A 13,394-nucleotide genomic window follows, 5' to 3' on the forward strand; every position below is an offset into this window, starting at 1 on the left:
CCTAACCTCTTCTTAAAAACCTCCAGGGAAGGAGAGCTCGCCACCTCCCGAGGAAGCCTGTTCCACTGAGGAGGAAGAGGAAGAAAAAGAGGAAGAGGAAGAAGAGGAAGAAGAGGAAGGAGAAGAAGAGGAAGAGGAGGAAGAGGAAAAGGAAGAGGAAGAAGAGAAGGAAGAGGAAAAGGAAGAAAAAGAGGAAGAGAAGGAAGAGGAAGAGGAGGAAGAGAAAGAAGAATTGGTTTTTATATGCCGACTTTCTCTTCCACTTAAGGGAACCGCTCTAACTGTAAGAGAAGCCCTCCTGATTTTGGAGATACCCTCCTGATTTTGGGAGGCCCCCCTCAAAGACGCACCAGGAAGTCTCTCTCGTCCACCCCCCCAAATCCTTTCAGTTACCTGGCTGGCAGCCGAGGGGGAGTTGTTCTTCACCCACTCTTCCACAATCCTCACCACCGCCCGAAGGATCTTGGCGTCATTCGATTTCTCGATGAGAGACGTCAGGATGGCCTGGATGAAGTTCTTCCTCATCTCCATGCTCATCACGGCCAGGCGGGTTTTCACGAGGTCCAGGCTCAGCATGACCAGTTCGCTCGTGCCGGCTGTGGGGGGAAATCAGAGCAGGGTTCTGCGCGGGGCCGGATAAGCGCGCAGGCGGCTAAATGCTCTGGGCAAGGCGGCCCCGTCGATTCTTCCTGAGCGACCGAGGGCGGCTTCTTTCAAGTGAATCCGCAAAGCCCCTACTGTGCATACAGCTTTAGGAAAAAAACTTTTCAGTAAAAAGCCGCCGAGCATAGATGTGGTGCGCGCGGCAGAACAAACCAATGTGAGAATATTGCCTCCACGGCATAATCGATGCCTACTTCTTTCAGGCTTTCTGAATGTCAAAAGACAAATCTCATGTGGTGGCTTAGCCAAGAAACAAAGGCCAAACAACATTTTGTGTTATTTATCATCTTGAAAAGAAGAAGAGGAAGAAAAGGAAGAGGAAGAAAAAGAGGAAGAGGAAGGAGAAGAAGAGGAAAAGGAAGAAAAAGAAGAGGAAGAGGAAGAGGAGGAAGAGGAAGAGGAAAAAGAAGAAAAAGAAGAAAAAGAGGAGGAGGAGGAGAAAGAAGAGGAAGAGGAAGAGGAGGAAGAGGAAGAAGAAGAGGAAGAGGAAGAAGAGTTGGTTTTTATATGCCGACTTTCTGTTCCACTTAAGGGAGACTCAAACCAGCTTACAATCACCTTCCCTTCCCCTCCCCACAACAGACACCCTGGGAGGTAGGTGGGACTGAGAGAGCTCTAAGAGAGCTGTGACTAGCCCAAGGTCACCCAGCTGGCTTCGTGTGAAGGAGCGGGGACTCGAACCCGGTTCTCCAGCTTAGAGTCCACTGCTCCAAACCACCACACCACGCTGGCTCTTAACCACACTACACACGTGGTAGACACCACATTGGAGACCCCTGGATTAGAAGATCACCGATTTCCCCGCTCCTAAGTTCAGCATTACAAGACTCTTTGCGCCAACATCTTTGCCAGGAATGTTTGACTGGGGAGCAAGAGTTCTCCATTTTAAACAACAGGCTACGAGAGACGCGGTATATTCAAGCAAGTCGGAGCCCTTATGTTAAGGAACATGGTGACTTCCCTGTGCAACTCGACCCCGGACCGGCGGCGACACATATTTACCTGTGTTTACTTCCGCTGTCCCTGCTTGTGACTGCTGGTTTAAATGCTCCCGCACCATCTTCTGCAGAGATCGCATGAAGACTGAAATCAGCCGGTCTATATAGCTGGGATTGTTGCTGCACGCGGACTTCAAAATCATTAAAGTGCCTAAAAACATACCCCAAAGAACACACATTACTGGAGGTGCGTGACCCTGGGCCGGGGCGCTTTCTCTTGGCCTAACTGATCTTGCAAGTTTGTTTTGAGAGTAACGGGGGAGGGAGGGGGCCACGTGGTTATCGGCCAAGCTTTTTGGAACAAGCGCAGGATAAAAACATGAGAATAATAAACCTGGCGATAGAAATGCTGGTTTTATGCGTCGATGTGGATACGGGCCAAAAGACGAAGGGAGCCTTGAGTCTCGAAAGCTTGCATCCCCGAGCATCCTGATCAACTCTCAGGCGCTACTGGACTCTAATCCAGAGCATCGTCAAAGGCCTTCCTCTCAAGCATAACCCAGCAATTTTGCAGGCTCACCCTCCCAATGATTTAGACCAGGGTCCACAGCGTGGCGTCTGCTGACGCCTTTCCTGGCGCCCACTGGCTGTTTTTAGAAACAGAGGGCTAGTGTGGTATAGCGGTTAGGGCGTCCAACTAGGGTCTGGGATAACCGGGTTCAAATCCCTCGCTCGGCCATGGAAGCCTGCCGGGTGACCTTGGGCCCGTCCCAATCTCTCAGCTCAGCCTACCCTCCCAAGATTGTTGTGAGGATTAAGTGGGGAGTGGAACGATGCAAAAAGCTTGCTTTTGGGGAGGGGCCGTGGCTCGGTGGTAGGACATCTGCTTGGCATGCAGAAGGTCCCAGGTTCAATCCCCGGCATCTCCGGATAAAGGGACTAGGCAAGTAGGTGATGGGAAAGGCCTACGCCAGAGAGCCGCTGCCAGTCTGAATAGACAGTACTGACTTTGATGGACCAAGGGTCTGATTCAGTAGAAGGCAGCTTCATGTGTTCATGAGCCAGGTGAGCACTTGCCCAGCTGATCTTCTGACTGGCCACCAGAGATCCAATTGGCTGGGCAGGTTAAAATGATAATGTTTCAGCAGCAGCTGCCACCAACAGTGTTGGTTTCATTCTGCCTCGCCCCTCTTTCCCACTGTGTTCTTTCAAATTACCCTTCTCCCCTGCGCTTAGGCTTTCTCTGAGTGGTTGGCTCCGCCTCCTGGGGCAGCCATTTTGTGGCTGCGCTAATGTTCCCAAAGGTGTCTAGAGGCTCAAAAAGGTAAGGGTCCCCTGAGTCAGATACTCTGTTTCTGGAAGCCAAGGAAATCAATAACTCGCTCTGTTCGTTTATTCCCACGGTCGTTCCTACTCCCATCTGCCCGCTTCTGAAAGGAAGCTTGATATTGTGCGTCCGGTTGAAAAAAAATCCTGCACTTCCACTCTCTTTTCAGAAAGCAACGCTGTGCGCTAGGCTGGCTCTAACCTTGGGAGCGTCCCGGACAAATGATAAGAAGTATCTTTCTCGCTCAGCGTGTTCCTACAGCCCAGCCTGACACCTGACAAATAGGCAATTCCCCAAGTGAAATTACAACTGTCGGCACAGATCACGGGCGAGGATGGTGAAGGACATTTGCCATTTAAAGCAGCCGGCCCGGCCAGAAGCCAAGGCGGTCGCGAGCCTGGTTTATTGACAGAAGTAATTTAGGGAGCGGGAAGAAGAAGAAGAAGAAGAGGAAGAAGAAGAAGAGGAGGAGTTGGTTTTTATATGCCAACTTTCTCTACCACTTAAGGAAGAATCAAACCAGCTTACAATCACCTTCCTCTCCCCACAATAGACACCCTATGAGGTAGCAGGGGCTGAGAGAGCTGTGACTAGCCCAAGGTCACCCAGCTGGCTTCGTGTGTAGGAGTGGGGAAACAAATCCAGCTCAGCAGATTAGTCTCTGCAGCTCAAGTGGAGGAGTGGGGGATCGAATCCAATTCTGCAGACCAGAGGCCACCGCTCTTAACCACCACACCACGCTGGCTCTCTGACCCTGCTGGGACCGATCCTGCCAAGCTCTTCCTGACACATCCCTGCTACCCAATTCAAGCTCTTAGACAAGATCCAGAAAGAAACATGCTTTCGCGTGATTTAATTTTAATTTTTTAAAAAGTTGATACCAGAACCAAGAGGAGAGTTTAGAGCGGGGGTGTCAAACAATTGTTACGAGGGCCGGATGTGACATAAATGTCACTTGGTCGGGCCGGACCATGCCTTGACAGCCCAGATTGGGGGGCGGGGGCTGCCTTGGCTGGCTCGCGGGCCAGATAAGAGCGCTCAAGGGGCCTGATCCGGCCCTCAGGCCTTATGTTTGACACCCCTGGTTTAGTGCACCATACTATAACAGAATAGTTCGAGAAGGCAGTTTACAAAGGGAAAGAGGCGGTGGATTATCCCCCCATCAGCAGTCAGCTGCACAGAGCACCCCGTCATCATTTCATTGTTTTCTACTGATATAATAACACTTTTCCTCATTATATCCACATGTTCTATCACACCTAATATGCTATGCTTGCTCATTAATTTAAGTAATCCCAGTCCTAGTATAGGGTTCATTCGACGTCTCCTCCTACTGATTTTTCTCGACCTACACAGTGTGCCCTAAGAGATGTCTGTTTGTATGGGCTGGTATCGATTTCTGCTGCGCCATCCACTTTGAGTTCAGCGGGAAAGGTGGGCTATAAATCCGCGAGAGATGGGAGAAACTTACCAAACAGTTGAGAAGGGTTTGCATTGGTCGCTTTTTCATAATTTGTCAGTCCTTCATAAATAACCTTCCCGACTGCGGCATAGAGACACTCCAGCTCTTCGTACTTGGAGGCCACACTTGATGTGCCTACGCCAGAGTTAACAAGATCGTTACGAGAGAAAGAATGTCTGCTGTCTTTCGTTTAAGCCAGCAGCTTTTCCTGGGACGCCACAATGTAAGAACATTACCCCAACATTTGCAGTTGTGTTTCTGTAGCGGCTCACGAAGCACATCTACCTTTCTGGTATCTACCGCTTTGCAAATGTACAGACCCCCTTCCCATCTCTCAAGATCCATCAATGAGGCCTCATTTGGAGTACCCCTACAGAGTGGCATCTGGCAGCGGGGAGGCCTTTTTGGTGGTGGTCCCAATGCGGAGCAAATCTGCTTCCTGTAGAGGCTTATCTTTCTACACAACTTGCCTCGTTCTGGAGGCAGGTGAAAGCTTTTCTGTTTCGCCAGGTTTTCAGTGGCAGAGTCTGAGCCGTGTAGGAAACACTGCCAACTGTTTTAGGATAACTTTGTTGTTGCTTTCTTACAGAGGTCGCACACAACTCTGAGAACTTTAAAGCAGCATACAATCACTGCAAACTAAATCGGTATGCTGGGGGGGGGGAGAATACCCCATTGCAAGGGGTCTTTTTTCTATTCTGAAATTTATTCTCAACCACCCCGTTTCCCTCCACGCTACCTACAGTCTGCCTCCACACCCAATTTCCCTTTCTTGTCTTATTAAAGAACGATGTTCAACAACTGAAAAACCGCACTTTCAAAGCAGAAAAAAATGGTAATTACAAAAGACATTAAATTTATGACGTGCCTTCCTTGAGCCAAAGTAATAACTGCCACAGGTTATTAAGTTTTTAATGCCACCGGATAATGATGTATTCCTCATGATTACTTATTTCGGCTTTTTTCCCCTCCAGCTTTTAATTGGGGTTGAAAGGGCAACTTACAAAAAAATAAAATAAAATAACAGACCGTAAAGAACGGAACCGATGAGTTACGAGACTTTCTGTTCCCTAGGGACAAAACTTGTGCAGGGGTAAAGAAAAATATGGGGACGCTCCAATACACAAAGACACACGTACTTGGTTCTGTCGGGAAGGTACTCATTAAGCGCGAGAGGAGGCTGTGAATAGCTCGCAAAACTTTGGTGTTTCCGCAAGTCATGCAGGACGCGATCCCCCGCTGCAGAGGTTTGAAGCTGCTCAGGATAGCCGAGGACTGCAGCACGGTCAGGAGGAAACTGAGAACTTCCAACCCGGTACAAATGTTCGCAAAGTTGGCCTGGTTAGGCTGCTCCTAGAATCAGACGTGGAAGTGGGAGAGAAGAGTCTTAGAAAACATCGGCCAGCTTGTACACGCATGCACACTAGAAAAACCACAACACGGCAAAAGCAATTCCAGGATCCCGCGAGAGGCTTTTTGGCTGCTGTGCCAACCGTGTCGTATTCCAAAATACCGGCACCTTTGTTTCACGCCACTGAATTGCTATGCGCGCTGATCCGCTGGGGTTGATGGCTGCCTTTTCTAGAATATGTGGGAAAGGGGGCATCACGAAGTAAACAATGCCCACGAAACTATCGTATGATTTGCATTTATTAAGTTCTGCTAAGTGAATACAACAAATGGTACGATTTCTGTAAAAAGTACTGATGTATAATATTGGAACATATATTGGAACTGAGTATTGAACAATATCTCGACTGTACAATGTTTAACCTACTGTTGAATTTTTATGTTGTGGTGGTGGTGGTTATAAAATAAGCTTAAAATAAAGAGTTAAAAAAAAGAAAAGCATCCTTCTTCCACACATGCATGCTCTGAGATCTGTCCCCGCCCCCCCGCAAAAGGTCAAGTCCCAACTGACTCATGGAGACCCCATGAAGTTCCACTCCCATGGGTTTTCAAGGCAAGAAATGAGCAGAGGTGGTTTGCCATTGCCTTCCTCTGCATAGCGACCCCTGGTCTTCCTTGATGGTTCTCCCATCCAAGCACCGACCCTGCTTGGCTTCCAAGCTCTTGAGGAGACTGGGCTTCTCTGGCTGCTAAAAGAGCTATGAAGTCACAATAACAATGGTTTGGGAAGGGAATAAAGATGGCAGTCTACACCATAGTTTGTGGTAAGTTTTATCCACTGATGGCATGTATTCTGCTGCTGCTACTGCACTGCGTTCTAATTCTGTTCATCCCTTCTCTGCATTGTTGGGCTGCTGCTTTTCCCCACTGTTCCCCCCCCCTTTAGTAAGCTTAGTGCACTGTTTATTAAATATCTTGTGCTATGTATCTGACGAAGGGAACTTTGACTCTCAAAAAGTGCCCATCCTGAAAATCTGGTTGGTCTTTAAAGGTGTGACAGGACTCGGATCTACTTCTACTGCAGACCAACACAGCCACGCCTCCTGAAACGATCCTTATTATGATATGTAACCGTATTGTTTTGTACCGTGCGATCCAGCTTGGGTCTCTGTGAGAAAGGCCAGACTACGAATCAAGTCCACTGAGCAAAATGAAATACAAAATTTCGGCGCGCACCTTTGCAAAAGTTAAAATGTGACAACAGCTCCTTTTCTACGTCGATTCTAAACCCAAAGAACCTAACAGCTCTGAACTACGCACATGAGATCTCCTTCCTGAATGTTCTCTAATTTTTTTTTGACATTTGTACCTCTCAACTCCTGAAATTGTGTACAAGATCATTTGGGAAGATAATTCAGTGAAGAAGAAGAGTACCATCTTGTTCTGCTCCCAAAGCTTGCTTGGTTTTATTTTTGCCGCACAGCTCGGGGGCCTCTCAAGTGCCAGAATAATAGATTTGCATTCAATTATTCAGCGCGGGGATGGAACGCCAAAGATAATTCTTGCAACGCGGCGTAATATCATTTCATTTGCGAGCAAGAAGACAGTGCCGTGCACAGACACTCGCTAAGCAATTCTTCTTGATCTTCCCCAAGCTGGTAGCATTTGTTCCCAGGCGCGGAATTTTAATAGGATCGTTTTCTCGTTGACTTCGAGAGCGATCCGAGGGCGATACCCTGGAGAACCGCTGCTGGTCCCAGTAGATGACACAGACCTTGACAGACCAAGGGTCTGACTCAACAGAATGCAGCTTTATATTTGTTACAATGATGGGAAAGAAACAGGCCAACCACACGGCCGATTGGCCGTGCTAGGAAGGAATCTGGGACTTCTGACGGTCTCATCGCCCAGTCCTCAGCAAGCTCGGGAAATGTCAAGGCCTGCATTAAATACAATCCGCGTTCAGCACAAAAAAAGAATGCCTGGCATTCATTTCCAATTCTCTGCAGCTGACTTTTTTTTTTTTTAGCCTAATCCTGGTGTCAGGAACAAGGACGAGCGTAATTATTTGAGACTGTAAATCAATTCCCGTTAGCCGAGAGTTTGCCAAGTCATGACACCGCATTAAATTGCCAATTAAAAGAGGCTAACGTGAAAATTCCAAGTTCTTGGCACTCGGCGGCCTGCTGCGGACTTCAGCCCACACCAAGGTTGTTTGCATTTTCTTGAAAGGAATCAATCCATTTTGATTAGAACATGACAACTCCCGGGACACCCGAGATCGTTTATTAAGCATTTAATTATATTGCACCTTCCTGATGTTTAAGCGTGCTTTCAGGCCGCGGCGTCACTTACCACAGTCATCAGAAGCTTATCGAACCACTGCAGTTTGAGTTCTGACTTTGGCCACATATCTGGCCGTAAAGCCGTCTTCAGAAGGTTAACGCAGCGGCGGGAAAGCAGTTCTCCGGGAGAGCCAGCCGTGTTGGAGTTGTCATTTACCTAGCAATTAACCGGAATAATTACCAAGCCGCAAAATATTTATTGCCTTAGTCTTTCGGAAGTTGTTAGTATTTTAACTCCGTCGTACCTCCCTGGGCAAACGAGAAAGTTTGTTCTGCCTGCTGCGGAAAGGGCTCAGAGAAAGCAATTAGAGCAGTACGGTTAAAGCATGCTATCGAAAAAACAAGAAGCGGTCCCCAGAAAGAAGAAGAGCTAGTTTTGGATGGGAGTGATTTCAGTAGCTAGTGAGCAAGAAAAGAGCTCTGTCCCAAAAGTCATCTCACAGCATCTCTGGAGGAAGCTTTGTTGCCAGCCATGCTCAAAGTTTTAAAGTTGTGCATTCCCCAGCGAGGATTTACACTCTTAACGGCACTCCCAGTACGCACTAGCCATTCTACTCCCATCACAAGGGTCCCAGATGGCCACAAATCAGATCTTCATAATCACTACCCCTTCCATGTAAACCAGGGGTGGGGAACCTCAGGCCCGGGGGCCGTATGCGGCCCCCAAGGACATTTTTTGTGGCCCTCGGGAGCTCCGGGAACCCTGCCGCAGGAACCCTGCCGCGGAGCTCTAGGGGGGGAGTGCATGAAGACTGGGGCCCGGTTGCTTGGTGCTCTGTGTGCCGCCGTGTGTGTGTGTCTGGGCAGGGGAGGTGGGGTGGCTGGGGCCCGATCGCGCAGGCCGGCACCTGGTATGGCCCCCGAAAGATGTTATAAATGAGCGAATGGCCCTTGGCAGGAAAAAGGTTCCCCACCCCTGATGTAAACGTTCCTTCCATCGCATTCCCCAGCCTAACCATTTCTGAGCCACCTTCTTAACCTCGCCCGCTGACTTGTGCATTGCAGGGCAACTGCCCATAACTACGGCCCTACTTCTAACACCCGTAACCGTGCCCCCACCTCTAACACCCCTAACCTTCACCCCACCTCTAACACCCGTAACCATACCTCCGCCTCTAACACCCCCATGCCACTACCTCTAACACCCCTAAACTATGACCCATGAGCATACTCATACACTGTTCACAAAAAAATCCTCAAGGATAAGGGGGTTTGGTCCTTATCATTAGATTTTCCTCCCCCCACGTATCTACCCCGGGCAGTCTACAACATCGCAGATCTCTTTTGCGGCGGGGGCGGCAAGGGTGACTTTTGGATACTAACGAAGCCTTACCACATTCGTCCCAGAGGCACACAGTACCTGGCAAGCGATTCTAATGAGGAAGTTGACAACCGTATCTGTGTGTTGTTTGTCGATGGGCTTTGAGAGGAGCGCGTCGGCCCCCGGCAGCGACTGGCTGCGTCCAAACACCTGAGAGGACATTGAACATCAAAAGGGACAAGGGCCCGTTTCAGTGTTTGTTTTTAAATAGCAACGAGCAGCTTAAATCATGATGACATTGGCTGTTACTGCACTAGGTATTCCCAGCGATGTATCAAAAGTTTGGAAATGTTATAAAAAACATCGCTTTAAAAGGGTTTTTGGATGCCACGGCTAAAAAATGGTTGGAAAGCGTCTTCATAGCTAAAGGGGCCAAACAAAGTGCGAAAAGTATTTTTTATAACAGTTTCAAACTCTTAATACATCGGTGGGAATACATAGAAAATGCGAACAGTATTTTTTATAATGTTTCCAAACTCTTAATACATCGCCGGGAATACCTAGTGTGGTAACAGCCATTGCTTCACGAGATTTGCTCCTTTAAAAGCCAAAAAACTTCCTTACCGCGCTTATCGCTCCCGTCGCCGTTCTGAACCGCTTCACTTCTTGGCTGGAATCGACAGAAAGGCCCCTCTTGACAGCGGAGGAGGAAGAACTCGCGCCTTCCCCGCTGGCGTTCTGATCCATATCCGAATCTGGCTAGAAAACAAAAAGAAAACACCAATGCGCACACAAGCAGACAAGTCCAAGGGGATGCAAGTTAATCCAGATCGAAGGAGAAAACAATGAGAACATTACAAATCGGACAGTACTGCTTACCTGCTGGTCTTTTATGCGCTGCAGTTCCCACTTGATCACCACTTCGGCGAGGTCGACGGCCAGCTTTCGTTGCTCGATGGTCACGCTGGGAGTGAACCCCAGCCTCTGCATGGCGCTCACCATGTGCTGGACTAAATGGTGTCTCACCGGAAAGTAAACCTGTGGAGGGATTCCCCCCCCCCCAAAAGGGTTACTAACATATTACGTCAGGCAGGCCTTTGTGTTAGCGACCCTGCCTTTGTGTTTTTAAAGAAAAAGCTGCCTAATGCCGGCATGGGTTCAAACTGCAATTGCTGGTCATGTGAAAAGTCGTCTGGGGATTATCCAGCAGCCTGAGCTGCTTCTCCCTTCTGTTCCCAAGATGCAAGAGAGGTGGACAACAAATGCCACCAATAAATAAATAAATATGGGTGCACCTTCGTCTTGAAAAGGTACAACAGTCCCCCACTTGTGTTCAATCTTAACTCTGCCCTGGCTAGGAACTTGGCAGTTGGCTCAGGTCCCATTTAAGGACTTCACTTGACCTATTGAATATACCTTGGAAATAACCCTCGCTGCCCTGAAGTACCTTGAAATGCTGGACGATCAAATGCAAAATGTGGACCAGCTGAGGAACCGTGTGACCCTCTTCCACGATGATCTTCCTGGTCCAGTGAGTGAGCATCTGGTGGCCGTCTTCCATTCGGGCGGGCACCGCCGGCGTCAGGATTGCCATCGCTTGTCGAACAATTGCGCGGGCTTCCATGGCGTGGGCCTTCAGGAGGCTGTGAAACACCTGGAAACGAAATGCAGGCAAGAGACTGAGCTTTGCCTCTCGACAGCTTGTACCGAAGCGGGGCAGTGCGTTTCAGTTGACTATGCTCTTAAGACATTCAGTTTTGGGTCTTGTTATATCTCTATAATGATTAGCTTTACCAGCATTCTCATCTCCTAAAGACCACGATAAAAATGAATATATTCTTAACTTTCTACTATCATTCTTTCATGCTAAACCTTAAAAACCAATACAATATTATACAATACAATTAGGTAATGTTTCAGACAGCCAACTAGTCACTGTTAGGTAACAGGAAAAATAATTCTACTGGATAATCCTACTACCTAAAAAATTCTACTGGGAAAATAATTCTACTGGGGAAATAATTCTACTGGATCTGGATGGGATAAAAATCCAAGAGTGTAATTATTTCCCCCCCAAAGAGTGTCTTGGCTATGCATGTCTGGACTAGTCCAGTTTAAAGGGAATCAAGCCTCTAAATGCTTTTCATGAAGAATATGGTTTTGTATTGAACAATTCTGCATATGTACAACACTAATACAACAGTTCATATGTCCTAATATGTCAAAGCCTGTAAAAGTACCCCCCCCCACAATCGTGTTGGGTCTCTAAGGTGCTGCTGGACTCTACCTGTTCTACTGCAGACTAACATGTTAACCTTTGAAACTCTCTTCTTCCATGTTCTACTCTTTAAAGAAGAGGGATCATTCACTCGTTATAATTTATTGTGGTCCTTGACCAGTATTACAGAGTTAAAGGTAAAGGTCCCCTGTGCAAGCACCGGGTCATTCCTGACCCATGGGGTGACGTCACATCCCGACGTTTACTAGGCAGACTTTGTTTATGGGGTGGTTTGCCAGTGCCTTCCCCAGTCATCTTCCCTTTAACCCCAGCAAGCTGGGTACTCATTTCACCGACCTGGGAAGGATGGAAGGCCGAGTCAACCTTGAGCCGGCTACCTGAAACCGACTTCCGTCAGGATCGAACTCAGGTCGTGAGCAGAGCTTTTGACTGCAGTACTCCAGCTTACCACTCTGCGCCATGGGGCTTACAGAGTTAAAACATCATTAAAACAACAATAGTTCAAGACTACAGCAAAAATAGCTGCGTGAACATTTGAGCTAGTCAAAAGGGTTTAAAACTCTGCGTCAGCTGTAATATCCCTAGACAGAATTTGGCAACTTGTTTGAATACCCAGTGGTTTCTATCAGACACCTGATATTCCAGTTTGGTCAGATCAGATTCATCAAGAAGCCCAACTAACGCTAGCTGGAGATATTTTGATCTGGCCTCCTTGTAATGTGGACATCTCAGAAGTAGGTGCTCTGTAGTTTCCACCTCCCCCATCGAGCATAAACATAATCTTTCTGAGTAAGGGATCTTTTTTAATCTCCCTACCGGCATGGCAGAAGGAAGTGCCGCGCACCTTCCCAAGAAATGCCCTTCTAAAGGTAAAAAGGTAAAGGCCCCCTGTGCAAGCACCGGGTCATTCCTGACCCATGGAATGACGTCACATCCCGATGTTTACTAGGCAGACTTTTGTTGACGGGGTGGTTTGCCAGTGCCTTCCCCAGTCATCTTCCCTTTACCTCCAGCAAGCCAGGTACTCGTTTTACCGACCTCGGAAGGATGGAAGGCTGAGTCAACCTCGAGCCGGCTACCTGAAACCGACTTCCATCGGGATCGAACTCAGGTCATGAGCAGAGCTTTTGACTGCAGTACTGCAGCTTAACACTCTGCACCACGGGGCTCCTCAAATGCCCTTCTGCTGTTGTTAAATTTTAGTTTGGTTAAATAGGCTGCCAGGGCAACCATATATTTAATGCCTGGCTGACGTTTAAAATTTGGGGCCCTAGAGAGGCGAGAAGTGGAATCTAGTTCACGAGGCTTTAGCCAGGATGTGATTTTTTTTTTAACTTTCGCAAGCACCGCAGCATCGATTCCAGAGGAGACTTTCGGGGAACGTTCAGCAGGTAGGCCTGGGCCAAATACCTGCAAAACGATCTTCTTGTGGATGGCGAATTTCGCGATGATGTGCGCCAAGATCAGATGCCCGCTGTACTTGCAGGCCGGGTCCACGCACGCCTTTGAGAGCAGACACGGCCACGCGAAGGTCATGAGGCGCCGCAGTTTGCTGTTGCGGTTCTTATTGTTGTCGTGGATGTGGTGTGGGGCGTGCTCCACCAGCAGCGTGGCAAACTGCAGGAGGTAAATCCGGAGAGAGTCCAGCATGTCCGCCTGTTTCTCCGGGTCGAGCACCTGGCCCCACGCAAGAACAAAGGGAGTTAACTGAGAAATATGCAGTAATGGAAAAAATTAACGAACCATGTGAATAAAAGACCAACTAAAGAATTTCAAGGTAAATGGAAAACATGCTACTCGTATTATTCC

At 48.2% G+C, this 13,394-nt stretch overlaps 1 protein-coding gene across 1 annotated transcript in view; it reads right to left on the reverse strand.

Annotated features, from left to right (window-relative positions):
• The window catches only part of TRRAP (transformation/transcription domain associated protein), a 109,527-nt gene that overhangs the window by 48,636 nt on the left and 47,497 nt on the right, over positions 1-13,394 (reverse strand). Inside the window, exons 37-46 of the mRNA XM_056866151.1 lie at positions 12,996-13,262; positions 10,794-11,000; positions 10,226-10,384; positions 9,971-10,105; positions 9,446-9,556; positions 8,096-8,242; positions 5,530-5,743; positions 4,400-4,525; positions 1,666-1,812; positions 394-596 (exon numbers count right to left, since the gene is read on the reverse strand). Of these exons, the coding sequence (XP_056722129.1) occupies positions 394-596; positions 1,666-1,812; positions 4,400-4,525; positions 5,530-5,743; positions 8,096-8,242; positions 9,446-9,556; positions 9,971-10,105; positions 10,226-10,384; positions 10,794-11,000; positions 12,996-13,262 (1,716 nt within the window). The remainder of the gene's footprint in view (positions 1-393; positions 597-1,665; positions 1,813-4,399; positions 4,526-5,529; positions 5,744-8,095; positions 8,243-9,445; positions 9,557-9,970; positions 10,106-10,225; positions 10,385-10,793; positions 11,001-12,995; positions 13,263-13,394) is intronic.

The sequence above is a fragment of the Euleptes europaea genome, chromosome 21, assembly GCF_029931775.1.
Source record: "Euleptes europaea isolate rEulEur1 chromosome 21, rEulEur1.hap1, whole genome shotgun sequence".
Lineage (NCBI taxonomy): Eukaryota > Metazoa > Chordata > Lepidosauria > Squamata > Sphaerodactylidae > Euleptes > Euleptes europaea.